This window comes from Mytilus galloprovincialis, chromosome 1, assembly GCF_965363235.1.
Source record: "Mytilus galloprovincialis chromosome 1, xbMytGall1.hap1.1, whole genome shotgun sequence".
Taxonomy (NCBI): domain Eukaryota; kingdom Metazoa; phylum Mollusca; class Bivalvia; order Mytilida; family Mytilidae; genus Mytilus; species Mytilus galloprovincialis.
In genome coordinates, this window is record NC_134838.1 from 72,190,209 (window position 1) to 72,217,858 (window position 27,650).

General features: G+C 31.5%; 2 protein-coding genes across 3 annotated transcripts in view; both read left to right on the top strand.

Annotated features, from left to right (window-relative positions):
- The first annotated feature begins 1,144 nt into the window (after positions 1–1,144).
- On the top strand, positions 1,145–14,187 carry LOC143083075 (uncharacterized). Of its 2 annotated transcripts, none has more exons than XM_076259270.1 (5): positions 1,145–1,234; positions 3,884–3,982; positions 6,422–6,634; positions 9,794–10,015; positions 11,915–14,187. In XM_076259270.1, exons 2-5 carry the CDS (start codon positions 3,928–3,930, stop codon positions 12,184–12,186), a joined length of 762 nt encoding a protein of 253 aa, XP_076115385.1. In that variant the 5' UTR covers positions 1,145–1,234; positions 3,884–3,927; the 3' UTR covers positions 12,187–14,187. The 2 variants fall into 2 exon arrangements, with proteins under 2 accessions (XP_076115385.1, XP_076115394.1); XM_076259279.1 differs by lacking the exon at positions 1,145–1,234 and adding an exon at positions 1,643–1,781.
- A 6,358-nt stretch (positions 14,188–20,545) lies between these two features.
- Positions 20,546–27,650, top strand: part of LOC143083060 (uncharacterized) — an 88,815-nt gene continuing 81,710 nt past the window's right edge. Inside the window, exons 1-5 of the mRNA XM_076259246.1 lie at positions 20,546–20,973; positions 23,324–23,425; positions 24,165–24,377; positions 26,225–26,440; positions 27,514–27,650. The exon at positions 27,514–27,650 is cut by the window's right edge and continues 67 nt beyond it. Of these exons, the coding sequence (XP_076115361.1) occupies positions 23,371–23,425; positions 24,165–24,377; positions 26,225–26,440; positions 27,514–27,650 (621 nt within the window). The 5' untranslated portion in view covers positions 20,546–20,973; positions 23,324–23,370. The remainder of the gene's footprint in view (positions 20,974–23,323; positions 23,426–24,164; positions 24,378–26,224; positions 26,441–27,513) is intronic.

The window sequence follows — 27,650 nt, forward strand, 5'->3', positions numbered from 1 at the left end:
ACAAATATTTTTTTGTATTTATCAATCGGACCTTTTAGTGTTTCGGTCATTAAACTTACATTGGCTTCTTTTGATACGATAGTTGTATAGGAAACACACCTGTCATAATTAATATCATCTAAGCTGTCTTATATTATTAATTTTATTCTAATTCATTAGATCTGACATTTAGCTCACATCAAATCATGAGTATGATCATATGAGAAGTACTAGTATGCAGTACAAAAACACGAAATTAAGTATCAACTAACATGTACGCTTCCCGTCATCCATGACAATTGGTACCCACGAACATATATAAATCAAAAGGACTATTATCTCGTTCAAACAATATCTAACTTACTTTTTATCGAGTAAGTAAAATCACAAAAAAAACCTCAATTCTGAGAAAAATTTAAAACGGAAAGTCCCTAACTAAATGACAAAATCAAATGATAAAACACATCAAACGAATGGACAACAACTGTCATATTCCTGACTTGGTACAAATGTATCAACACACACCATTGCACCTAAGACAATTGGTACCCACGAAAATATTTAAATCCTCAGGACTTTTACTCATCGAACTGTTATCGCGTTCAAACAATATCTAACTTATTTTTTTTCGAGTAAGTATATAGCAAAAAGTAAATCTCAAAAATACTGAACTCCGGGAAAAATTCAAAACGGAAATTCCCTTATCAGATGGCAAAATCAAATGATAAAACACATCAAACGAATGAATAACAATTGTCATATTCCTGACTTGGTACGAATGTATCAACAAAGGCTACTGTTCATCTTACATTGTGGATAATGTTTGGTTGTAAAGAAGTTTAATTACATAAATAAGGACATGTTTGCATCTATCAGAAAAATGCGTTTTTTCAAATCTCACATATATGTTATGAACTATATGTATAATGTTTACATTGAGCAGCAGGACATAATAAATTATATAACCTCATTACAAATCCATTCAAATGATGTTCGTCTTTTCAATCGAGCAAAAATAATGTTTTATACAGATTATAACACACGTTCGTGAACTTACAAAAAGGACATTGTTGTGAAATTATTCTATTTAAAAAGTAACCATTGTACTTTTTTTCTAAACGCACTATTGAATAACAAGTTAATGTCAGACAATAATTGGTGTAACGATGTACGCATTTAAAATGGTGTATATTATCTAATACCAATGAAATAAGTGGAGTGTTTATTTTATATAATTTGATTTATTCGAAGGCAGGTATGTTTACTTTCATTATCGACTGAAACATTTCTGATTGTGTAAACGAACTGCAGTTAACTGATGTTATTATAGCATAAATTACGTTTTAACATTATTTATGTATAAATTCGGTTAGGTAAAAATGTTTCCTTCTTTAATTTTTTTTTTATTCTTGTCAAAAAAAAATGATTGTCATAATTACATCAACATAAGTTTATGTTTCGAAACTATCTATACTATTACTCGATTAGAAATGTTAAATTCTATAGAATCAAATATGCTTATGTGAGTTTATACAATCGAAAATGTTTATGTGTATTCATAAAATTGAATCGGGTGCTTATAGTTTTGTCATATTTGACTTTCATCCAAACTTTTAAGTTCACTTATGAAGATGTAGTTAATTTTATTTGTATAATCAGTGATTGGTGTCTCTACAATCGCCTAAGTCCGACCTCTCATGTCATCAAATCGGATCATATACCTGGTATTTACCTCCTATACATTTCGAGGAATATGACTTGTTGAAGGCGTCCGCGTGGAGAGTGTATATACTTCATATTAGGTAAGTAGGGAGGCGGGGCTAATATGAATACACAGTTAGTAGTGGAGTTACGAATTTGAATTTGGCACTATTTGCTTATTTAAAAGAATTGAAAATTCTGTTTAATATTGTTGTATCAAGGTTGTTGATATTAATTGGTTATTGTTGACATTAGTGTTTTTGTGCAAACCAATGGAAGAAGGATCTTAAAAGTGGACACTTGAACACTTTAATATAGGAATAAGAAGATGTGGTATGGTTGTAAATGAGACATCTGTAGTCTAAATTCAACAAATAAAGATAGTCGGTGAGAAAAATCCCCTACATAGTGTTCTTGTGGCCTACTACGATATACATGTATACGGTTTCAGTAAATTCCGTATGGGGTTCGGGCTGCGCTTCAATATTGAAATTCCTGACCCCGTGTATATCGTTTTAGGTCACTAACACACTATGTAACTTATAATATGTAGGTAACAAGCTAAGTACTACTTGTATACATAGAATACGTCAATATCATTACCATAAACCCGTGTTGATCAATGTGTTTAATTTTATCATACAAATACGAGTGTGTGGCTTTTTCCAGGTCTGTTGTATAACAATAAAACTTTGAAGTATGTGTTAAGCTGCATTCATAATATCAATAGCTGCATTCATATATAAACAAAAGAATAAACATGATGTTCTGGTAAATGGAAATTACACACACATGTTCTAATTTTAAATGCAATTATACATTTGAGATTATGTTCTAATAAGCTGTAATTTTACAATTTAATGTTTTGTCAAGGCATTTTCCTTTTACCGTTCACTTCCTAAAGTTGTTGTTGTTGTTGGATCAATACATAGTCGATTGCGTACAGGTTGAAGAACACAAACAAGCAATATAACATATATACCGTAAGAAACAGATAGTCAGTACATAATTTAACTTTATATGGTTATGAGGCTGGTTCATCTATACAATACGATTCTTTGTTTGATCTTCTTTTCAAAGAAAAGGGACCATCAATAAACCTGCCAATGTTAATCTAACAATAAATTAAAATAAAGACAAAAACCACTTAGTCATGCCTATGCATGTGATATATCACCAGCGATTAACTTTCGTAATGTTACTGTTCGAATATATTATGTTATTCTGTTATCCGTAAATATTATCACAATAGGAATCTTACATAACATAACTTGCATTTTCTATTATTTTTCCAGAAAAAAAAGAGCAAACCATTTTTTTTTATCTTCTAATATGCATCTTAACATGTACATACAAACGTTAATATTTTTTTAACACACCTAACGTGAGTAAATCGTAATGTTTTACTAAGGCAATTGAAACTATTGATTCGTTTTTAGACTATAAACATGTGTGTTAACCTTCCTTGACTTAGAATTTTCAGATCAATTTATCATATCACCTTCACTTTTTTCGATTTAAGTGATGGTAATACAAATGGTAACACAATGTTTAGTTTATTGTCATGGTTGTTAGTCTCATTCATATTACAACAAACGCAAACAGCTTCGGGGTAAACCAGTTGTCATAAAGATCGATGCGACGACACATGATAGAATGATTCAATATTTAGAAAATTGCATATTTTTACGAAATAAAAAGGAAACAAACTCTTCCCGTTAGCCCGATATCTATTTGTAATAAGTACACACTTTAAAAAAACACATGATAAAATTATACTTGAAGAATCCATCTACCTCTCAATAGTTTTGAAAAAGTACCGAGAATATAATGTAACTAGTACCTTATACATATTTAAAAGGAATTTTACAAACTCTCGCATAACTACAAAAACCTTTATATTACCCAGTAAGATGGGTCTGGCGGCATTAAACATTTTCGATCAACTATTACGTTTTCAATCATATTATCTTATATGCTTCATCTATATGTTTGTTTATACTCATTTAATTGTCTTACGTCAATGTACGTTACTATGAAACATGTTGATGACGTTACACACATTTCATTCACTCACCAATTCTCACAGTAATTTTAGAAACTAAATATTTTGGAAGAAGCAAATATTGTTCAACCACACTTTTTTCCTTTGTATTATTTACTTTTAATCCACTATTTAACTAACCGTTCTCATTTATTTTAGCAAAATAGTACCCTACTTCGTATGCCCCATAAAATAAAACAAGAATGTTATTCGAGTTGTTAGTACAAGCAGCTGTTCAGTTGACAATAAGGGCACAACGTAAGTTTAAATATAGAATGGTAGAATCCAAATGTATATAAATATACATATACGGGAGGGATTGTGCCTGATATTCATATGATGAAGACATAGTCTTTCAATCAGTTTAATTGGGGTCTGGAGCTGGCATATCAGTTAACTGCTAGTAGTCTGTTATTATTTATGTTTTATTGTCATTTTCTTTATTTTCTTTTGTTACATCTTCTGACATCGGACTCGGACTTCTCTTGAACTGAATTTTAATGTGCGTATTATGCGTTAAATTTTCTACTTGACTGGAGGTATAGGGGGAGGGTCGAGATCTCATAAACATGCGGCAATTTTGCACCAGTCCCAAGTCAGGAGCCTCTGGCCTCTGTTAGTCTTGTGTTATTTTGAATAATGTTAGTTTCTGTATAACTTTAGTTTAGTATGACGTCCGTTGTCACTGTACTAGTATACATATTTGTTAAGGGGCCAGCTGAAGGACGACTCCGGATGGGGGAGTTTCTCGCTACATTGAAGACACATTGGTGGCTTTCGGCTGTTGTCTGCTGTATGGTCGGGTTGTTGTCGCTTTGACACATTCCCCATTTCCTCTCTCAATGTTATTTAAAAAAAAATGTTCTTTGTATATTTAAAACTTTTATTATTAGATTGGATTAAACGTTGCTATACAGTTTTTACATTCTACATTGAAGTAGCTTATTTAGTGTAATTTTTGTTTTATTTCTCTGAAGATTCCTACCAGAAAGTTATTGAAGTATTCAAAAAGATATGTATTTAAATGCTGGAATGATTTTTTTCGAGTTTGATAGACCATCTTACACGTTAAAACAAACTGTATGTGTTGTAAAGAGTTCTACACATTTAGTATACAAAGATGGTTAATGAAAAACAAATGTTATCGACATAAAGTCATATTTGACTGTTGGGTAAAATTGTGTAGTTGTGAATGTTATGTTGCCTTGACGATAATGGTCATTTGGTTCATAATAAAACGTTATGGACGCATTTCTATGAGAGTATAGCTCAGTTCGTTCTAATGCGAAGTAACGTTGATTATCTATCTGTAAAATTGAAAAATAATTCAGTTAGTATGAATTATTCTTTTTGTTCAGGTTTTTATAAAATGGTATTACAATAAAGATTTGATGTGCATGTATGATTGCTATGAAAGTAGAATGAAGCAATTTTAGGCAACCTTTTGGCCTACAAGAATGAGAACAAAATTATTACGTACAGTTTGGTATAAAAGACCACGAAACATTTAGAATGAGACAACTAATGACATAATAATAACAAACATATTACGAAAAAAAATATTACATACCTGGACCAACGAATACCGTTTAACGGTATGCTCTCGATTTGTAACATGCATATACAGCATATGGTGGGGTATTTTTGCCAATAAAAAATCTTTCAACATTGTTCATCCAGGGATCAAATGTTGTAAAAGCAAGTCTTAGTGATTTTCGGTTTGGTAATTTGTCAGTTTGTAAACACATGTCAAGCACTACTTTACATTTGTTTTACATATTGCAGGCATATTTTGAACAATATTTTCATTTGATAGTTGGCTCTAAAAATAGTCCGACACAACTATATATAGCTGGCAACAATGGTGTCATCCCTTGAATGATGTAATGACATTTGTAAAATTATGACAACTTCTCAAATAAAACAAAACTCTGGTATGTTCGTCTATTCAAAATCCTTCATACTGATTAAAATAATTGTTCACTATGGGTGTCTGTCTTAACTTATATCAATGGTAACCTTATTTAATCATAATGACATTTGTGAACCATTGTTCGGTACGAAAATGTGATCGACAGTGATCATGATAGCTATGATTTTAGTATCACTTGTATGTAAACATATTAAATCGCTAGTTTTGACTGGACATTAGTTGCATAAATAATTGGATGTAGAAAGTAAAATCACCAAAACACTGAAGTCCGAGGAAATTAAAAAAAGAAAGTCCTTACTCAAATGGCAAAATCAAAAGCTCTAACATATCAAACGAATGATAAACAATTGTCATTTTCCTGACTTGATACAGGCATTTTCATAAGTTGAAAATGGTGGATTCAATCTGGTTTCAAAGCTACCGACATCTCTCACTTGTATGACAGTCGCATCAAATTCCATTATATTGACAACAAATTTGTTAGATACTCCTTAATATTGATTAAGAATCAATTTAGTCAGGCAATCATGGATTTTTGGTACCATTTATACCTCTTAAAATCTGAAATTATGAGATAACTAAGACACGACTAAAGAACGTGTACAACTGCACATATGCAAGTAGCATTATAAATAACAGCATGTAAACACACATTGAAGAACACAACTATAACAATATTTAAAAAAAAAACACTAATAAGGCAGGAATATGATAGTCCCAAATAAATGTTACCAAAATCATTGTTATTGATCCTTATTTTATAGATAACCTTACATCATATGGCAATGCTTCGCAAAGTACTTTGTTTGGTGGAAGTAATCCAGAAGCTGCAATACTTCCACCTATAACAAATGACTATACTGTGGGTTCATGTTCAACCACGAACACGGACGGTGCGTCAATAGCATGGTGGGGATTTCAATTCTCTTTCGAATTTGCATTCATCACAGATATAACAATTTACTACAGAAAAGATTGTAAGTATACATCATTTTTGATGCATTTACCATACTATGAATATTACCAACAATGCCTTGTAATATAATTTGGTGGGGTTCATACGACTTTATAGTGTATAATCGAGTAATAAAATTAATTTAAGAAAACAAAACCCAATTGATGGCATTATTTTATATTTAGATTAAGCTAATATGCAAAGGGTAGACATAATTAAGAAATAACATTTCACTTTATAACTCACAAAGCACTCGAAATGGACTCGTACCGCAACTTTTTTATTTTATAAATACTTTAAACCAAGATAAAGAGTGAATAATATAATTTTGATACAGAAAGATGTAGTTTCTGGCGATGATTTAACTTTGACTAAAAAAATGTTTTCAGTGCGCAAATTTTCAACAAGAAAAAGTAAAATCACACAAATACTGAACTCCAAAGAAAATTCAAAACGGACAGTCCACGTCAAAAGCTCAAACACATCAAAAAAATGGATAACAACTGTCATATTCCAAACTTGGTGCAGGCATTTTCTTAGTTTTGTAGCGAGCCAAACCTCTCATTTGTTTGACAGTCGTATCAAATTCCTTTATATTGATAACAATGCGTGAAAAAAACAAACAGACATTAGGCCACACCAATCTGATTCCTTGTTCGACGGACCCGCCCGCAACTAGTTTTTTCAAAACAGAATTTTTTTATTTTTTTTATATTCCCGCTTCCCGCATCCGGAAATGTAATCATGTCCATTTCCCGCACCGTTTTTTTGTAAATATTATAAAAAGATATCAACATTTGTTTTTAAAATCACAGTCTAACCTGTATATAACGATTTTAAACATAAAAGCACCCCACCACACTTTGTAAATATCTGTGAGAATATTTGTTTCAGCATGAAACCTATGTATCAAGAGCGGGAGTGCTCCGATATAAATTTATAACAGAAATACCTGTAAAGAACAAAAAATTGGCTACTTTCCCCCTTACTTATATTCCCTATCATAAAATGTTCGTTGTTAGAATAAAGTACAAAGAACTTCTGAAGGATTTGCCTTCAACTGCAATTATATTGTATGCTGGCGAAACAAAACTACCCATAGCCGCTGCATGTTTATGCACCTGTCCTGATTGATTGAGGGGCCTGTCGTTCAGCAGTTATCGTTTGTTGATGTTGTTCATTGGTATTTTCCCGTTTGGATATACATGATACATAAATTAGATCGTTGGTTTTCCTGTTCGAATTGTGTACGCTAATAATTTTGGGGTCCTTTATAGCCTGCTGTTTGGTTTGTATCAAAACCCTGTGTGAAAGGCCGTACTTTGACCTGTGTTTGCTATTATCAGGTTGAGAACAACCCTTCCTCAGACAAGGGGTAGATGTAGAAAAGAAAATAGAAATACCAAGGATTTGTATAGTTCTTCTATACAAAACCTTTGAAAACTTAGAATTTTGTACTCAAAAAGAGCAGAGTTCAATCATATTTTAAACAACTTTTTCTAAAAGAGGGCACTTATTTTGAATAATATTAAACTGTTAAGGTAAATGTGTTAACATGGTTAAAGTCCAGGAATATGACAAAATTCTTGGACATGTTTTGACCATTTAATACCAGATAGATATATAGTTCTTTGAGAAAATATGAGCCCTTTTGTACAAACAAATATATATTATAACTTATATTGATCCCTAATAAACATGTAAAAGGGATATTTATAACATTAAGGGGTTGTCCCCAAACTGATTATGACTTGGATGGAGAATTGTCTCATTGTCAGTCACACATACATAGACCAGATTTAATTATTTCTTGGTGAACAGGGGAAAAATACTTCAGAAATTAAAGAAATGTCAAAGTACAAGTGATAAATCAAGCTTTAATATTGTCAAAACCGACTATTTAATTTTTACCAAAAAAAATTATAATCGCTCGCCTTTACTTTTCAAGTTTCGCCCCAAACATTTGCAAATTAAATATTTTTTTATTAAAATTTTCAAATCGCTCGCTCGCCCCAAATTTTGGAGTCCAAAAATCCGTAGAACAAGAAATTAAATTGGTGTGGCCTTATAGGTAAAAATGTCAAAAAAGGGGTATAGCAGTTAACATTGTGTTATAACCTTTATCACAGTAAAGACAAACAAATATTTAACAAAGAAGCATAAGAAGACATATATCAAATAAAACTACCTCATTCATGCTTTCTCATTAATGTATGTTATATCCACTCATAAAGGATTGAAAGATTTTAAATACTGGGACCGAATATTAAGATTAAGATTAAGTCTGACGTAGAATCGACCGTTTGACGTCATAATGGAATGGAAATTATATTCTGCTCCACATGTGGCATCCGTCGTTTTGTTCATGTTATTACTAATCCAGTAAATAGTTGAATTTGGTAGGTCACATTCGTGGCAAAGGGGACGGTTTAGCAGTTAAGACATTGGGAATATATCCGGTGTCATGCGTTAAACGAATATTACATAACGGTCAACAAACTCGTAATGGTTTGCATAAAGTTTACGAAGGGGTAATTGCAACTTCACCATTTGGATCTCTTGGTTTGTAAGCTTCCTTGTAAGCAGCAACCGTAATCATAATCATCGAATATCTATGGTTGATGACTGTTAGTCAACTTAAATATAATCAGCCAATCAGTTATTAAATGTTAACTAGCAAAGTGTTGAACAAACTTTTGTAATTTTTGTCTTTTATAAATTAAGAAAGTACTCACATTCCGACGTTTCAATTTATAACAATCAGACGTCACATCTTCTTATATTGATTATGTTGTAAATGTGCATGACTCTGTTTTTGCCATATAACTCATTAGTAATTCATATATCCCTATTTTTTGAGTTTTTGGGAGCGATCTGAAAGACGGTTATCTCAGGAACGGCTTTCGATTTCATATATTGATATCGGTATCTTTGTATACGATTTTCACAGTCTTGAACAAACCCAAAGGGGATTGGGGGATGCAAATGTGGTACAAAAAACTGCATTTGCTGATATTGTGCAATTTAAAAACGAATTTAAAACATGTAGTAACAGTTACTGTAAGCATATATGTTATAAATCAACTACAGACTTTTAAGACTATCTGCATTTGTAACTTACTTCTTCTTACAAGTTAGAAATTGAAAGATTTGCCATCTAACGTTCATTACATAATTTCAGATGCTGTTCGCATGGATGGATTTAAACTATATGTGACCAACACATCAACTATTCCACCTGATGGTTATCTCTGTTATGAAGATCCTGATCCTGGTATCCCAAACATCACACAGAATATTCCCTGTAATCAACTTGGAAAATATGTCATTTATTATGATGATAAAGGAGATGTCCAAACAAATAACGGACCTGTAGTTGAATTGTGTTACGTTGCTATTAATGGTAGGTTTTGTGTTGCTCAGAATTTCATAATTTTTCCTTTGGGCGTCACATTGTTAGAATTTAATTTACTTCAATTTCAGTCGTTTTTAATGGACAAAGCTAGGTTTATTTGTATGACGGGTTTCTTAAATAGTTTAATGTAAAGTCTTACCGAAAAGACTACATGTACACAAAGTGCACCTCACAAGGTACCGTTAAATGAAGAATGTTTTTCACAAATGATTAAATTAGAGAAAATAACAAATAATAAAATAACAAATGAATCTAGCAATACACGAATAAGGATATATGGTTTTATTGTTGCATGAGACATTTATCAACTTCGAAACTACGGACGTTGATATAAGCATATTTGTTTTTACCGTACAATTTTTTTTAACAATCAGCAAACCTACAGTTGTCAATCATGCAATACAAGGCTTTGGCATAACAAAATGTATAAAAAAAAATCTTTGTTAAACCAGTACATGAAAACTAAAACAACTATCAGAACCATAGCTGTTAATCATTAGGTGTGTTTGTTTTTTAACGCGTCAGGTTTTTTTTCTAATGGACTTCAAGGTTGAGGATTTTTGTGCGTTAACAGACGGTTGTACTTTCTGCATAAATTTTCGTTGATATTTATTTTAAACATAATTATTCATAGATAATTGCAACTTATAGTAATCCCTTCCGCTTCGCGGGCGCGAGTGATGTCTTGTTGCTGTATTAGCCTGCTCTTTTTCGACATCTACTCTATATTTCGTTTTGTCTTATTTGTTATTATAACTATTGTTCTTACGTACATCTTTTATATATAGGTACATGTCCTGTCCATCAGAGGTATTTGTTGCATTTGAAGTTATTAATACAATTTAGTTTTTTGTTTTATTTTTCGTTGTATATTGACCTTTAACTCAACTCATATAAAAAAGAAGATGTGGTGTAACATGTGCAATTGCCAATAAGACAACTCTCCACAAGAAACCAAATGATACAGAAATTATCAACCCCGAAATGACAAATGTAAAATAATTTAAACGAGAAACCTATCGGCCATAATTATGTAAAAATACAATGAATGAAAAACAAATATGTGACACATTATGTTTAGTTTGAAATATACATAAAGACAAATGTTGTAACGAATACACTTCACTTATTAGATCACTTCCATGCCTTTAATTATTTCTTAATATTTCATGAAAATGTTGTAATATTTCAAATGTTTTCGGTTAGTGCCTCCTTTTCAAAAATATTTTGAAAGATTGTTTAGTTAAACGAGGATATAATTGTAGATGAGCAGAAATATCAATGAAAGTTATACAATCATCGGGAAATGTGTTAACAGTTGCATTTTAGGTTGAATAATACCTGAATCTTGGGAGCACAACTTATTCATTTTGGGATGTTAAATAGAGAACTACTAATATATTTAATGTAACTGTTCGAAAATTGGAATTGTTTTCAGTACGATGTTGTAAAACAAGACTTTTGGAGAGAATTTACTAACATTAGATAATTCACACTGTGCCTTCATAGATTATAAGCATTGCTATATCAAGATATTATTATTATTATAATAATTGATACCTTATTTCCTCTGCCTTTCTCGTCGTCCATTGTTCTTGGTTATCTAGTTACATCAGCTACATTCCCAGGGTCAGCATATATTTCTGTGTGAATTCAAATGACCGTATCAGGAATATGTGTCAGATCTGCGTTTTGTCTTGAGAGTAAAGCGTTCAACACCTTCAATTCTTATCAGGAATAGTGACTTACGAATCTATGCCTTGTTCCTTTTTTCGAAGGTCAGAATTTGTGTAATTTTCCTTTTATCTGAATTGTGCCAGATATACATGTATCAAATTTATTTTATTTTCTATGTAATATATAAAACCTGTTAAACATCACTTGTAGGTTGTGAGAAAGGCATGTGGGGTACAGACTGTTCTGAATCATGTTCTTCTAAATGTATAGGCCATCATTGTCATCCTGAAAATGGTTCATGTGTTTGGGGGTGTGACGAACAGAAATGCTTAAATAACAGATGGGATATAAAAACAGGTGTTTGTACAGAAGGATGTGTTACAGGATGGACCTCACAGATTTGTAATTGTACCAAATGTATGTCGGTATTTCAAGTATTGGTTGTTCCACAGTTATGTTTATTTGTTTCAAATATACGCTAAATATGTCAAATACAAAAAACAAATGTGTACCATAAAAATTATCTGCTCTAGTCATCTGCTATGAAACCGATCAAATACTCAACATAATCATTATAATTGTGTGATGACTTGATATTACGTAAAATATAGTAAAATTTTTAAAACACTTAACAAAACACTCATCATAATCACTAGGCTTGACACTTTGAACGTGAGACACGCGTGTCGTTTACATGGGTTACGCTTGAATCATCATTAAATGTAAATAAGACTAAAAAACGTCCGCAGTTCAAGAACTTTAAGAACCTGAATATTTTGTCATATCCAGATTTGAAAATCTGTTAATTGGGTAGAAACTTTTAGGACTTAAACGCGACTCTTTATTGTATTTTCATGTTGGTGTTGTTTAATTAAGCCACTTACAGGGCCTCTTGAAATGTTAGTGCTGCATATTTTTTACAAGAAATTGTGTATGGATTTAAACGATGATTATCTTATCCTTAGGACACCGCCATGCTGTGTCAACATTTGATTCAAGTATGTTTTTGTGTTTTACCTTAGCATTTTAGTGTGTGGTAAAACGCAATCGTCATACGAGGCTAAAATGGTATAGCCAATTGCAAATATGTTCTGATTTTAAAGTCATATCCATTTATATGCATTTACTCTTGTATTACTCTATGAACTTGATAAAAAAGTAACTGCATGTACATTTATGTATTTATTTTGATTAGTTATGCCTGTTGTTTATTGTGACCTTGACCATGTTGACGTGTTACTAACATATTTTTTTAACTTACATCTTGTGCAATGATTCAATATTTCCTATTTTGCACAAATCTGATAGCTTATTGCTAGTGCGCTTAAAGTTGTAAAAGGTTTTTATGGTTTGCTGCTTTGATGTATTAGCTTTTTTATTTTAACTCAAACATGTAGAACATTTACATAGCATGGGTTTGTATATAACGTTCATTTACATGTCTCTTCAATCACTATGGTGTAATGTTTAACGTTTTGCGTATATAAATAGACATGTTTATTACTAACAAGTATGAACATATGATTGTGTTGGATAAAAACCGTAATTGTTATACGTTGCATGCAAAATTAAATCAATTGGTAGAGGGGTCTAAATACAGCACAAACAACATTTTCCAAAAGACCAAAAAAGTAAAAAAAAAAACAGTATATTCTAACAAAACGCATTTGACTAGCAGGTCGAATAACGGATATTCTTTAACCCTGCTGACATCATTGGCGACTACCAAATTAACGGATCACCAGATGTAACAAAACGAATCTTCATTATTAATTTAATACCAAATAGAAAACTATAAACTTGTGGAAAACATGGAAAATATGGCATACCGTTAACTAAAGGTTACAAAATTAGTACATACTTTCCGAATTTCGACAATTAAGGTATCGTTAGTGATGTCAGGAATTATATGTATATATAGATAGATGTTTGTTAATGTTTTATAATCGAATTTACATTTCATAAAGATAATGTTTTCGTTTTTGTTTTTAATTACTCTTAATAAAGATTTGCGACAATGGCGACTGTTAATCTAAACAAATATAGGTCACCTAACAGCCTTCGTCAATTAGCAAAGCCCACACCATATAGCCAGCTATAAAAGACTTCGAATTTTTAAAAATAAACCAAAACAAATGACCTAATTTATGTATAAAATAATAATGGAAAAAACAAATACGTAACACAGCAAAATATAAACATAATGTTATTGGTATCCATTTATTTTTGTACGCCTATACATTGCCAGAAATTGAAGATTAAAATGTGTAGACATTATAAAAAGCGCACCTTCATTAATATAAAAGCATTATTTCATACAATGTGAGTAATGATATATATTTATTGATGATGATGATGATGATGATGATGATGATGATGATGATGATGATGATGATGATGATGATGATGATGATGATGATGATGATGATGATGATGATGATGATGATGACGATGATGACGATGATGATGATGATGATGATGATGATGATGATGATGATGATGATGATGATGATGAGGCGGAGGATGAGGAGGCGGAGGAGGAGGAGGAGGAGGAGGAATTCTTCAGCAGCTTTATATGTCAAGACTGTTTATAATGGACAATAGATATCTACAAACAATAGGTGATGTTTTTCTAATACTCATGGTAGATATTATGTTTCACACACGGCCATTATTTCTATTTTGTTGATGAACCTTAATAATGTGTGTTCTTAATTTATTTCTATAATGCCATATAAATAGGTCAAAGAGCAATTATCTTGAATAGAAAATATATGCCCAATCCTTCTGACAACAGGACGGCTGACATATGATTTCCTAAAAACAGATGAAAGCGTGACATAGGAAATCAGCTCAATTATCATTAGATCTGTCGGCACTAAGATTCATCTCACGTCTAATGGTAAGAATTAAATGAAATGGTATTACTATGTTTTCTATTGCAATTCTTATTTGATACTATATTTAAAGAATCAATTAACCGCGATGTAATTTAGAATTATACGACTCTAATGAATCGACAAAGGCCGAAAAGCAAAAGACAAACAAAAGTTCCCAAAACCAAGAAAAAAAAGGAACACATGATGAAAAACATGGCTTCAAATTTAAAAATAATATATATATTTTTAAATGTCGAGGTCCTGCCATACCGTTACTCTTTTCAAGATTCATTGGTTTTCCAGTACTCATGGTATATACTGTGTTTTTAACAATATGAAGAGAGAAAATGAATATTCGATACATATATGTAACCCCCGCCCCATATTTCATATGACTGTCATAAAATATGTTGTCAATTAATTTTAATACTATTATGATATATCCTTTTAGACATTTTTATCCTAGCTTGTAAATGTATATCGTCCTCTGTAAATAGTCTCGTTATAATTCCGAGGATTAATCGATTTAAATAATAACTTTTGAAAAAATAAATGATGCTCTTTCATTCAAGTTTTCTTTACATTTTTTTTTCTAGAATCTTTTAGACACAAATATGTGGCTATTGAGGTGGGTCACGACAGAGTTTAAAGGTAAAAACCTTCCGAGGGCTTACGAAATAACCCCTGGGTTTCAGTAAGTGTTGTGTTAATCTTTGGTGGGTTATGTAGAGTTTTGCAGAATTTTGTTTGTCATCGTCGACTAATACGTTTGAATATAACTTAAAAATATGCGGCCTGTTTTAAGTAGTCATTGGAAAGTAACAATCGCCCCCCCCCCCCCCCTTCTCACCGTTTCCATACATTTGTCATACAATTTTGTTGATGGTCTTCAAACTGAATCAATATCAAAGAAAACGTCAAGATATGAAGCGAACATTCTAGTTTCTGTAATATCTTTTAGCACAAGCTAACTGGATAATGTAAGTACTGACTGACTTATTTGTTGGTAAACGAGGGACCGGAAATCTTCAATATATCTGGTTTTGAAATCAAAGAACTAAGCAAAGTGTTTTTTAGGTCTTTGAAAAAGTTCTGAAATTCAAATTGTAGTGCGAACTGTAAATACCATTATGTTATGTAGACTTATGCATCATTCGTATCCCCTTTTATTATGAACTATCAAGCGAATGGAATGAACCATAGATGTACATCTATGAATGAACTAAAGTCACAATCATCTGCGCAATTTAGGGTAAATTTCATCATAACACCAACCAAATGTGTCAAAATACCTCAATTTACTGTAAGTGGTAAAAAAAATCAGTTATCCTTTTCCGTATTTAAGAAAATAACACTAGTTTAGGGATAAAAATGAATGTTTGCTTCTTTGACATGTTAAAGCCAAGTTTCAACGGACTTTTTAGTTTTGTTATCTTTTGGGGATTTTGTCGGATCCCTTTTTCTAAAACAAGCAACTGAAAAACTTATTTTACTTCTTATAGAAATAAAATCAAATTAACACAACCTTAGAAAAAGAATAACGGACACCCCAAAAATCCAACGAAACAATAAACAATCAACAAAAACAAGTCAAAACTATTACAAGAAAACTATGTATTCAGCCCAATCATGGACGGGACGGATTTTTTTTAAGTTAGTGATTGAATAGCAGAGATTTTTGAAAGTTCAAAATTGATCGTTTTAAACAATGTTACCGTATAAAACATTTGTGAATGAAAAGAAAAAAGCAGTTTTATTACTTTATAGTAGAAACGATATAATCTATTCATCAGCAATTTATTGTATGATATCATGTTCGAATCAGATAAAACACAAAATGTCCACGTTAACAGCAGTTTTTATCTTCATAATTTGTCATCAAAAGGCTTTTAGGATTAACTTTTTCGCCAAATGTATAGAGCATTATGTCTGATGTTTGAATAAAATAAGAATAAAAGATATTCGAGGGCATCTTTTGAATAAAACGCCAAACTGTAGGCCATTAATGATCTGCATTTGAAGTAAAATTTGCTGACTAGAAGCTCAGATTAAAAAAAAACTGTTCTATACGACTTCCAGACGACCAATCTTGAATTCAAGTAAAATCATTTTTGTAGGACTGTGCCAATTTCTAGCCGTGTACCATGAAGTGAAATTAAACTCTTTTAATAATCGACTTTTTTCTATCCTGTCACCTCACTAATAATATTCCCAGGTTATATCTATGTAAACATCGAAATAATGGACGTCTCAATTGTTTTATTAAAAGTATTTTATTAACTAATCTTCAAATTATATCAAATTGATACTGGATCAATTCGGAACGGTCACTATTTAAGACACGTTACAGTTTAAAGTCAGACCCTATCTGGTATGTTCGGGGAAAAACTTATAGGTTTTTTTTTTCTTTTTAAATTTTATTTACGTTATCTTATTATATATTTGTGTTTGCTTCCTCCCGAATTGATAATAGGCATGATAGAATTATTGATATCATAGATGTCGTGTCAGAACGAAACATTCAGTTAGGTCTTCAAGGGTGTATATTACAGATACATCCTTTTGGGTATTCCAGTGACATCCTGTTGACTAAAAATTCGTATTACACAATTATATGAAACAGGTTCATACATGGCCTCTTTATTGAGGTACCCGGTGTGCACATGTAACATTTATTGAACCATAATATATGTGTGTCTAACGTTGGTTATCTATTGCGTGTTTGGAATAATAATCCCACATATTAATAAATGATGAACTGTTAATAATATAATCTACTATTTTTGCTATAAATAAGTTTGAAACATTATAAACATGACCTTTGAAAATTTTGGTGAAATAAATACTGTTTCTTCATGATTCTGGTCCCTTTTTTGAAGAAAAAAATGTACATGCAAGTTGAAACTTTTGACGATTGGCAAACATGCAGATATAAATTGATGCAGCACCTATAGTCACTATCAATTTTATTTCATTGAAGACAAGAGAGTCCCTTCTATGTCTAAAGTCCCTATCTTTATAAGGATTAGCAAGACAGGGGAACTAGTTATTGTAAAGGAGCGTAGATAGAGTGGCATACAGGAAAAAAAACTAATAGAGAACAATATAGAGAATGATCGACGAAAAGCGAATTAAGTAAAGGAGCGGAGATAAAGACAGGCATAGTGAACAAAAAATGTTTGCTTGACAATTTATTGCTTGCTTTGATATTTTTTAGTACACAATCACACATCGTGTTCTTTTTTTTTTTTTGTTTCTCACGTGCACTATAACTTGATGTGTTAATTTCTGCATAGCATGATTAAAAATAATTAAGTATCCCATTTGTATATGGTAGTGTCACTGTGTTACTTTGTTAAATTTTGTTAGTTTGTTAATGATTGTGTAAATAAGAATATATCTGTTTAAAAACTTCTTACCAATTTAGTGGATATCTATAGGCATTTGATTAATTTTTCATTTCAGATGTATATACATAGAATCTTCCATACATCTTAAACATGTGTCTGAGTCAAACGGCATAAGAACCTTGTAATACTAGTGCGACTCGAGTATATCTTGTAAAAATTCCAACTCAATATGGTAGAATTGGAAATCTTTTCATGCAGATTGACAACTCATAGTCCGATATTCATATAATATGTGCCACATGACGTTTAATGTTCTTTCTGTCATCATCATCTTATTCATTGAATACTGCGGTACGTAGTATACACTTGTGAAATATATACTAGACGAAATGTGGTACTAAAGTGAATCTAAATTTCACAAACACAATTTTGTAATTACAATTTACAATTTTGAGTGAACACCCACAAAACCAATACAAACGTATGGCAAGCTATAACTATGCAGGCATTTCGGTTTCGTCAGACACAAGATAAATAATTACTCTAATAAACTTATATACATACAGTTTCAAATATCAAGAACAAGTGGTCGATGTCTATAGATCATTGTTAAGTCTGTTTACTAATTGTTCAGAGTCAGACATGTTAATTGTACATTTGTCTGCTAGGAGTCCGTTGATGTACTGACCCAATAAAACGGACGAATGCATACCGGACACACACAGGATATGCAACGTACGAAAAACGGAAACGGAAACGTAGCGGACAGAACGGATGTCGAACGTACATCCAACGGACGAGTACCGCATAAAACGGACACCTAACGGAAGTGTACCGGATAAAACGGATGAACAAGATATACTGAAAAATTAAAGGCGTAAAAAATAAAACATGTAAATCGCATAAATATTCTAAATGTTTCTGTGTAACTGGTTTTGGTTTGTTCTTCAAAATTCCGCCAAAAGGCAGTGTCTGGCCTCAATAAGAACTGATTGTGTTGACGTGCCCTTACTCTAAGATCGATTATGAATAATAAGAATTCATGAACCTTAAAAAATCTGACATACCAATAAAGGCAACAGTAGTATACCGCTGTTCAAACTCATAAATCCATGGACATAAAACAAAATCGGGGTAACAAACTAAAACTGAGGGAAACGCATAAATATAAGAGGAGAACAACGACACAACACTACAATGTAACTAACACACACAGAAACGGACCAAGCATCAGACAAAATCCCACGAGAATAACAAATATAACATCAAAACCAAATACATGAATTTGGGATAGACAAGTACCGTGACACGTCTTATCGCAATGTCAATTTACACTCAAAAATAAGAGAAAACAAACGACGCAACGTTTAATTGTAACACACACAATAATTGGCATTTCTGCCGCAAAATTTTCAATTGGCATTTATCCGTTGCAGATCCGTTCATCATCCGTTTTATCCGTTATACGTCCGATAGAAGTCCGTTTCTCATTCGCTCAACATCCGTTTTGTCCGTTAATCGACCGGTAAGTCCGTTGGTGAATTTATCCTCTAGACCTTCAGCGGATGTATAACGGACACGTGACGGATACAAAACGGAAACGAAACGGACGAGTACCGTTCAAAACGGACGCCTAACGGACGTTCAACGGACCTTTATCCGTTGGACGTCCGTTCAAAGTTTTGAACATGCTCAAAATTGTGACCGGACAGAACGGACGTCGACGGATAAAACGTACGCTTAACGGACATGCAACGTATGGACGGACGTTTAACGGATAAGAACGGCCGTCTAACGGACATGAAAGGATTTAAAAAAAGTTATCCGTTAGGCGTCTGTTCGCGCTATCCAGTAAGGTGTGACCGAGGCTTAACATATTTGTTTATCGTTCATTTCTTGTACATATATTAGGCCGTTAGTTTTCTCGTTTGAATTGTACATATTGTATTACATTGTCATTTCGGGGCCTTTTATAGCTGACTATGCGGTATGGGCTTCGCTCATTGTTGAAGGCAATACGGTGAACTCAAGTTGTTAATTTCTGTGTCATTTGCGTCTCTTGTGGAGATTTGTCTCATGGACAATCATACCATATCATCTTTATTATATTAACAAAAACAAGTAAACCTAGCATGAACGAATTATTTAGATCTAGGACACAATGTTAATACAATATCTATAAAAAGGAAGATATGTAAAGCAATAACAGAAAGATAATGTTAACCTTGCTCTAAATGGTGTTTCGTAAAATAAAGCACACTGGTAAATACAATAGGTTTGTATTAAGAATACAATGATTATGAACATATAATAAAAAAAAATGATATTGATAGTACGAAAACAGAAGTGAACATTTATTGTCATACTTAAAACTAAAAAGGCAGTATATATATATATATATATTGAGAACATTGAGACGATATGTTACAAAATTAAGTACATATTGATCAACAAAAATGCATTACAAATTGTTTCAACAGGTCAAATTAATAGGAAAATACAATATCAGAGTACTCGCAGTAACTGAAAGCTAGTTAACAGCCAATAACAATCAATAATAAAAAAGATTTTGCATCAGAGAACCATCAACTATAATAAACCATCTCTTATTTTTAAAATGTATCAACATAAATCATTGATCTGACAAATACGATATGTTTGTTTAAATAAGGACAAAGATTACCAAGAATTTGATATAAGGAAACGTTGTTTATCTAACACAAATCATACGATAACTTTGTCATATGATAGCATACTAGGCCTTTTGAGGTAAATATTATATCACTACAATGTATGTTTTTAAATTTCAGACATATATTTTGAACCATGTTTGTCATAGTACAAAAACGTTTTGTAACGATTTGAATCCATGGTTGTAAACTGTAAAAAAAACGTATATTGTGGTGTGGTTGTTCTATTTAAAACGTACTTATATCATATTCACAGTGCTATATGATTTCAAGTGCATGTCTGGATGAATTACTAGTATGTGAAACTTTCCTTATTTAAAATGGCGTACATAACTATTATCTGATAGAAGGTATGTGTGTTTCTGTATGCATTGATTAACTTATTTATCCTTTTGTTACAATATGCATTTACCTTACATATAGCATTTTAAAACAGATATTAATTTAAACCTTTTTTTCTTTTTTGTTAAATCAAAATAAATCAATTAAATGTGTTTGTGTTTACTTTATCGAAATAAACAGCTGATTTTTTTTGTTGATTATTAAGGGTATCAATTTGATTATTTTTTAGTGCGATATTAATACTGTTTTTTTTTTATTAAAAAAGGCAAAAATATAATATGTACCAATGATTACCTTTGATGACATATTGACGTTGAATCTACTTATCTGTGTATATATGTTTTATCAATAGTCAGCTGGAAAAATATATTTTTTATCATATATTTAGTACAAAATACAGCTTTTTTGTATATCTAATAAAGGTTCTTTTTTCCAGTCTGTATCACCTACCCTGTATCGCATACCCCGTATCGCATAGCTAAACCTGTATCGCATACCCCGTATCGCATGGCAAAACCCGTATCGCATACCTAGCGTTACGTCATAATTCGAATGACGTCATCGTTTGACCTATGACGTCCAGTTGCTCTATTTGCAATCCTTGCATAGGAAAAAAATGAGTTCCCACTAAAAGAAATGTCCTATCATTTCAACTTAAATCGATATTTTTCCAAAAATTATTTCCCAGTAACTTTATGAATGACTTTTATATATATATTAAAGACACAATAAGATGTAGAAATATCTGAAGTTTTATTTTTTGTTTGGTCATAATTTTCGTGAAGTCTGTTTTCATTACCTGATGGATTAAACACATATGCAAATTTTCTTTTTATTTGGTTAGAATAGATAGCAAACTTTTCAAGGAATATTTTTCTTGCTCTTCGTTCACCTCGTCATAAAATTAAAATTAAAATGATTTTGAATAATATCATCGTCAAATAAACAATAAAAATTTAAACATTTCTACATCTTTGAAAAATATTATTTTTAGTTGAAATAATAGGACAGTATTGTTAGAGGATGCATGCATTTTAATACATATGTATGGTTTTAAACGTATATTGAAAATGTAATAGGTTGAAGAGGACATTACGATGTGGCAAATAAGGAAGTCTATAAAAGATACAAGAAAATCATAATGTTCTTTTCTAGCTTATAATTTTAGAAGATTTAAAAAAATGGATATCCCATGAATCTGATTCTACTAAAATATATGATAAACAGAATAATACATGGCAAAATACGTATCGCATGCTGTATCCCCAATCGACAAATATCAACCCATTTTCTCCGGGAAAATGTATGTTCCTAGTCAGGTGTTGACAGTAACTGTTGTTTTCAATTCCTTTCGTTGATTGATATAGTCTTATGTTTGATTTGTCAGTTTTTATTGATTTTCATCCTTTAGGGTCTTTCCTTGTTTGCTCGGTATTTTTGTTTATTCTGATTGTATTCACCACACAACGAATCCATGCAGTAAAATGATATAACTTACGTATGGGCGTTTGTACCTTTTCTAAAGCAACATATAAACGCATTACATAGAAGATATAATCAAATAACCTATAATATTTATTGTAGTTTTATGACTACCCTTCTTTGACTGGTGTGTTCTAAATACACCATAAATCAAGAAAATATATAAATTACAAACATAGATAAAATCCCAAGAACAGTTGTTTCTTACCGTACGAATCAGGTATGGATATATAATTCTAAATATCTGTTAATCAGTTATGTTACATAAACTGTATATTGCTGTTGACACTATTTCCGTTAACCTTAAGATATAAGCAAACATTAGGTGTAGCAATGCATCATTATTTTAATTTTCCAAGTTGGAAACGGCTTAGTTATCTAGTTAAACATGATACTGCTGATCAAATTTCTGGTAATTGTCAACCATGTTATTGTTATGTTAAGCCTGCTGTTTTTGATATTTATATTTTTAACATTTTTAGTATTCAATGTTAGCATTATGTTGTAGCTACACACATGCAATGCATTCGCCGTAACTGCTTACAACTTTAAAATACTATTTACGTGTATGTTAAGTAGCAAACACTACCCCCTTTTCTGCCAAAGTTCATCTTTATTATTAATATTAACATTGATTAGTATAATGTATTGTATAGTGCATTGTATGATTGTTTGTCTTTTTCAATTTTAGCCTAAAAGTAATTCTGACTAGAACTATGCAATATAATAACACTGGAGACTTTAAAAACTACAGAGTTACGTTTACTTGTTTTTCAAGTAGCAAATAACTTCCAATTTCATTTCTTCTTTCATTCTAATATTTCGCAAATATATATTATCTATTATATATGAAGTAATGTTTTCTTTTCATTTCAGGCAACTATTATTTTTTACTTTACCGGTTCCATAAAACAACATTACCAATGTTACTACTTTTATTAATTTACACAACAATACAATGGACAGTAAGGGCCCAACGTAAGTTTATTAATATAATGCAGGGTTCAATTTTATTGTACTACATTTATATCTATATCTATATATACATATTTGATATTAAATGACTGAATAATTTCAACGATAATTCTTACATGGCGATGGATCATATAATTATGATACAGTACACTAGAAAACTTAATATATAACAAGATTAAAAGGGTACAACATAAACAAATAATAATAATTAAATGAACAAAAATTAAATATTTCGGATAACAGGTATCCTTCATCAATATGATGACAAGGTGAGATGAATCATATCGATCTATTTGCATTATAAAACTATAACAATCTAGATGTGGTATAGTTATCGATTAAGCAGCTGCATGTATACATTACACAGACAATTTAATTTAAGCGGATTTTTAATTGTGTACATGAACAGCAGAAGGCACCTAGATAACTTTGACCCGAACTAAATCCGAGATTTGTTTATCAGCGAACTAGTAGTCAGAGTCATCATTAATATACAAAATTTACTTCGTGGTATCTCAAAAAGTGCATTAATGTTTTTCTTTTATTTCTTTCAACATTTATTTTAATTACATGATTTTCTACGAGTAGAAAACTATCAATCTTAAGACCACACACAATAGGTAGGAATAATAACCACTTACAGTTTAATCTATCAAATTTGATATAACGTATTAATCGGCAAGAATGTGATTGTCACCAATTTGTGCTATCAAAAATCTTGATATTAATATTTATCTTACAGATAATCTTACGCCATTTGGCAGAGCTACACAAAGTTCTAGGTTTATAAGAAGCACACCTGAAGGTGCATTATTACCACCTATATCAAATAAATTTACTTTGGAGACATGTTCAACCACAAACGTGGACGGTGCTTCATTTGCATGGTGGATGTTTGAAATCTCTTTCAATTCTGCATTCATCACCAATATAACTATTTACTACAGAGAAGGCTGTAAGTACATTCACCACACATATAACTATTTACTATAAATTGTAGATATACATAATATGTATTATAGTGTTATGTCGTGGCTTGTTTTTGTATTGGCTGTTATAGATTCGAGGTAAGCTGTATCGGGTCCAAACTGGAGGAGTCGAGGGCTAATACAGCTGATTGAGAATCTATATCATCATGAACATGACTTATACAGAAACAGCCAGTTCATAACACTTATATCAAATGATCTTAATTCTGTTAAGTAGAATAAACTAAGCGACTTATCGTGAAGCAAATGAAACATTTCATATCTGAGACTTTACTTGTCATTTTGCATTCATGTCCATGTATTTTTGTCAACATTAATATTGTCAGATGTCATTTCTGGTTTTTCGTTAAAGTACTTTATTTTGCTATACAAATAAATAATATAATGTAGCTGAGAAGAATAAATCTTACTCTTGTATCGCATGCGTTTTGATGATTGATCAACGGAAACGAAACAATGTCTATTATTGAAGGCATATGAATGGTTTCAGAACAAACAAATGTTGTAACAAACACAAACTAAGGAAAGTACATTGCTATAAAAGGAGCAAGACGGAATGAGTCAACAGGATAGGTGTCACTTACTATGCATGCATCACCCGCATGAATTTTCACTTATTCTAAAAGAGGGACGAACGATACCAGAGGGACAGTCAAAATCATCAATCGAAAATAAACTGACAACGCCATGGCTTAAAATGAAAAGACAAACAGACAAAGAATAGTACAAATGACACAACATAGAAAACTAAAGAATGAGCAACACGAACCCCACCAAAAACTAGGGTGATCTCAGGTGCTTCGGAAGGGTAAGCAGATCCTGCTGCACATGTGGTACCCGTCGTGTTGTTCATGTTATAGCAAATCCGGTAAATAGTCGCAATTGATCGATCATGGAATAGTAATACACACCAGACGACTATACTGGTATCTACAGATCTCAGATAAGGGCAACATGTCTCTTATGTGTTTTAGTAACAAAACAATTTACCTTTAGTCATTTAATTTCTTGTGGTGACTATAAAACCAAGGTAGTGTCCATTCCAATTATTCTTCTGCATAACTCTATTCGAGCATTTTTTTATGAAAGGAACACATCCTGTTTATGTAGTCCATACAAGGTGAACATGCACGATCTAACGTATTAGCTATAAAATATGTTAGCGCAATACTTCAGAGCATATGTGTCCAACTGAAGGATTTAGAAACAGATACTACAAATTTTGTCTTAAATTAAGAGGATCGATATGTTGAATTTGTTTTGTTACTTTAAAACCAGATACATATATTCGATATCCGCCGAATAAACTGTTAGAATGTAATACTCATATGAACTGAAGTAGTACTGTTTGTTTGTTTTATACTGATTAAGATTATAACACATTGTTGAGTGATGTACCGCATTTGTTGATATTTTACATATGTCTGACACACACCTTAACAGTTAAGGAAACTATATACAACCAGGTTTAGACTTCAATATTCTCCAAAAATGAATACCTGTGCAAAGCAAGGAATATGACAGTTGTATTTGATTCGTTTGATGAGTCAGAATTTTTTATTTTGCCTTTTGATACATATGATAAGGTTTTTTTTCCGTTTAGAATTGTCCATTGAGTTCGGAATTTGTTTATATATTATTTTGTTTTATATATATCGCAAAACACGACTCATACTTGAGCATGGTTTAGAAAAATGCTATCATCAATTGCAATTGAAAATGTTTCTTTTTATTGACAAAATAGGTACTGGAAGATTTATACTGTTGTTTTTTGTTTTTCTTTTTAATTCAGTTTAACATTTATGTATTACAGCAGGATATCGAATGAACGGCTTTCAATTATATGTGACCAATTCATCTGCTATTCCACCTGTTGGTCATCTTTGTTATGAAGATACTGCTCCTGGTTTTCCAGACATCACACAGACTATACCATGTTATCAACTTGGAAAATATGTCATTTATTACGACACTGTAGGGGATGACAAAACCGGACCTGTAGTTGAATTGTGTTACGTTGCCATTAATGGTTAGTTTTGTATGTATGTGCAAAATATTATTTTCTAATTTCTTCAATTCCTTAAAAGCTGGTTTATTTTTATTTAAGAAAATTAGCTCTTTCAACATGAGCAATAATTTATAAATGCATAAACAACTGTCATGACCAGCGTGTTCTTTGGTGTCACGTTTATCATTAGATGACCGCTGCTAGGGTTTCGCCTTCCCTTCTTTCAATGTATAAGTTGTTATACATATATTTTGTTTTCTTCACATTGTATTTTATTAATAATTTGATTTTTAGTTTTCATTACACTGTTCTAATATTTGTACGATGTTTTGATTCAGTGTCTTTAGGGTTTTTTTTAATTAATAAATGTCTTTCATTTGAGACTAGCAAAAACAATGAAAGTTGGGTAATTTTTTATCAGATAGAAACAGCTAGAATGTGTACAAAATTGAATGTTAAGATCGAATAGTATTTAAATTTTGTAAAAAATAGAACACTAATCAATTCTATGTTGAAATGCATTAAACAGACAATATTTCTTTTTTTGTGTAATCTTAAATTTTATTCTCTGAGCATGGAAAAATCTTTAAGCATTGCTATTCCATTTATATATGTCTTCATTTCTTCTGATTTTGATTCTTTCAAAGACTGGAATCGGAATGCTCGCAGACTTTACATACATTTTATTTTAACTACTTATCAGCAATTGTTACAAAAACTACATTAGAAATATGTAAAAAAAATACTTTTACACGTATAGTTATTATTCAATTGATTAAGTTTGCCATTGACACCTAGTCATATTAATAGATTTCTTTTCCGGATATCGAGTAAAACTAGGTAGGGTCAGCATTGTTTTTTCATGAACTCAAATGACAGATGTGTCCAGGATGTGTGTCTTTACAGCGAAATTGGCTTTTGAATTAATTACAGGTTCTTTTTATTTCATTTCATTTTGTGCTGCAAATTGTACAGATATTTTATTTTCCGTGTGATCTACAATGTATGTCTAGTTTGAAGTTATTAACACCAACACATGTGTGTACTATATAGATATTCATACGTCATATCCGTTTAAATATTGATGATTGCAGGATGTCAGAAGGGTATGTGGGGTACAGACTGTTCAGAATCATGTTCATCTAGTTGCATCGGCCATCATTGTCATCCTAAAAATGGTTCCTGTGTATGGGGATGTAACGAACAGAAATGTTTGAATAACAGATGGGAT

Excerpts from the sequence above, each read along its gene's own strand:
- LOC143083075 (XM_076259270.1), top strand. The coding sequence starts at position 3,928 with ATGTTATTCGAGTTGTTAGTACAAGCAGCTGTTCAGTTGACAATAAGG. Across the intron at positions 6,635-9,793 it reads AATTTACTACAGAAAAGATT|ATGCTGTTCGCATGGATGGA; the intron begins GTAAGTATACAT and ends ACATAATTTCAG. Across the intron at positions 10,016-11,914 it reads GTGTTACGTTGCTATTAATG|GTTGTGAGAAAGGCATGTGG; the intron begins GTAGGTTTTGTG and ends CATCACTTGTAG.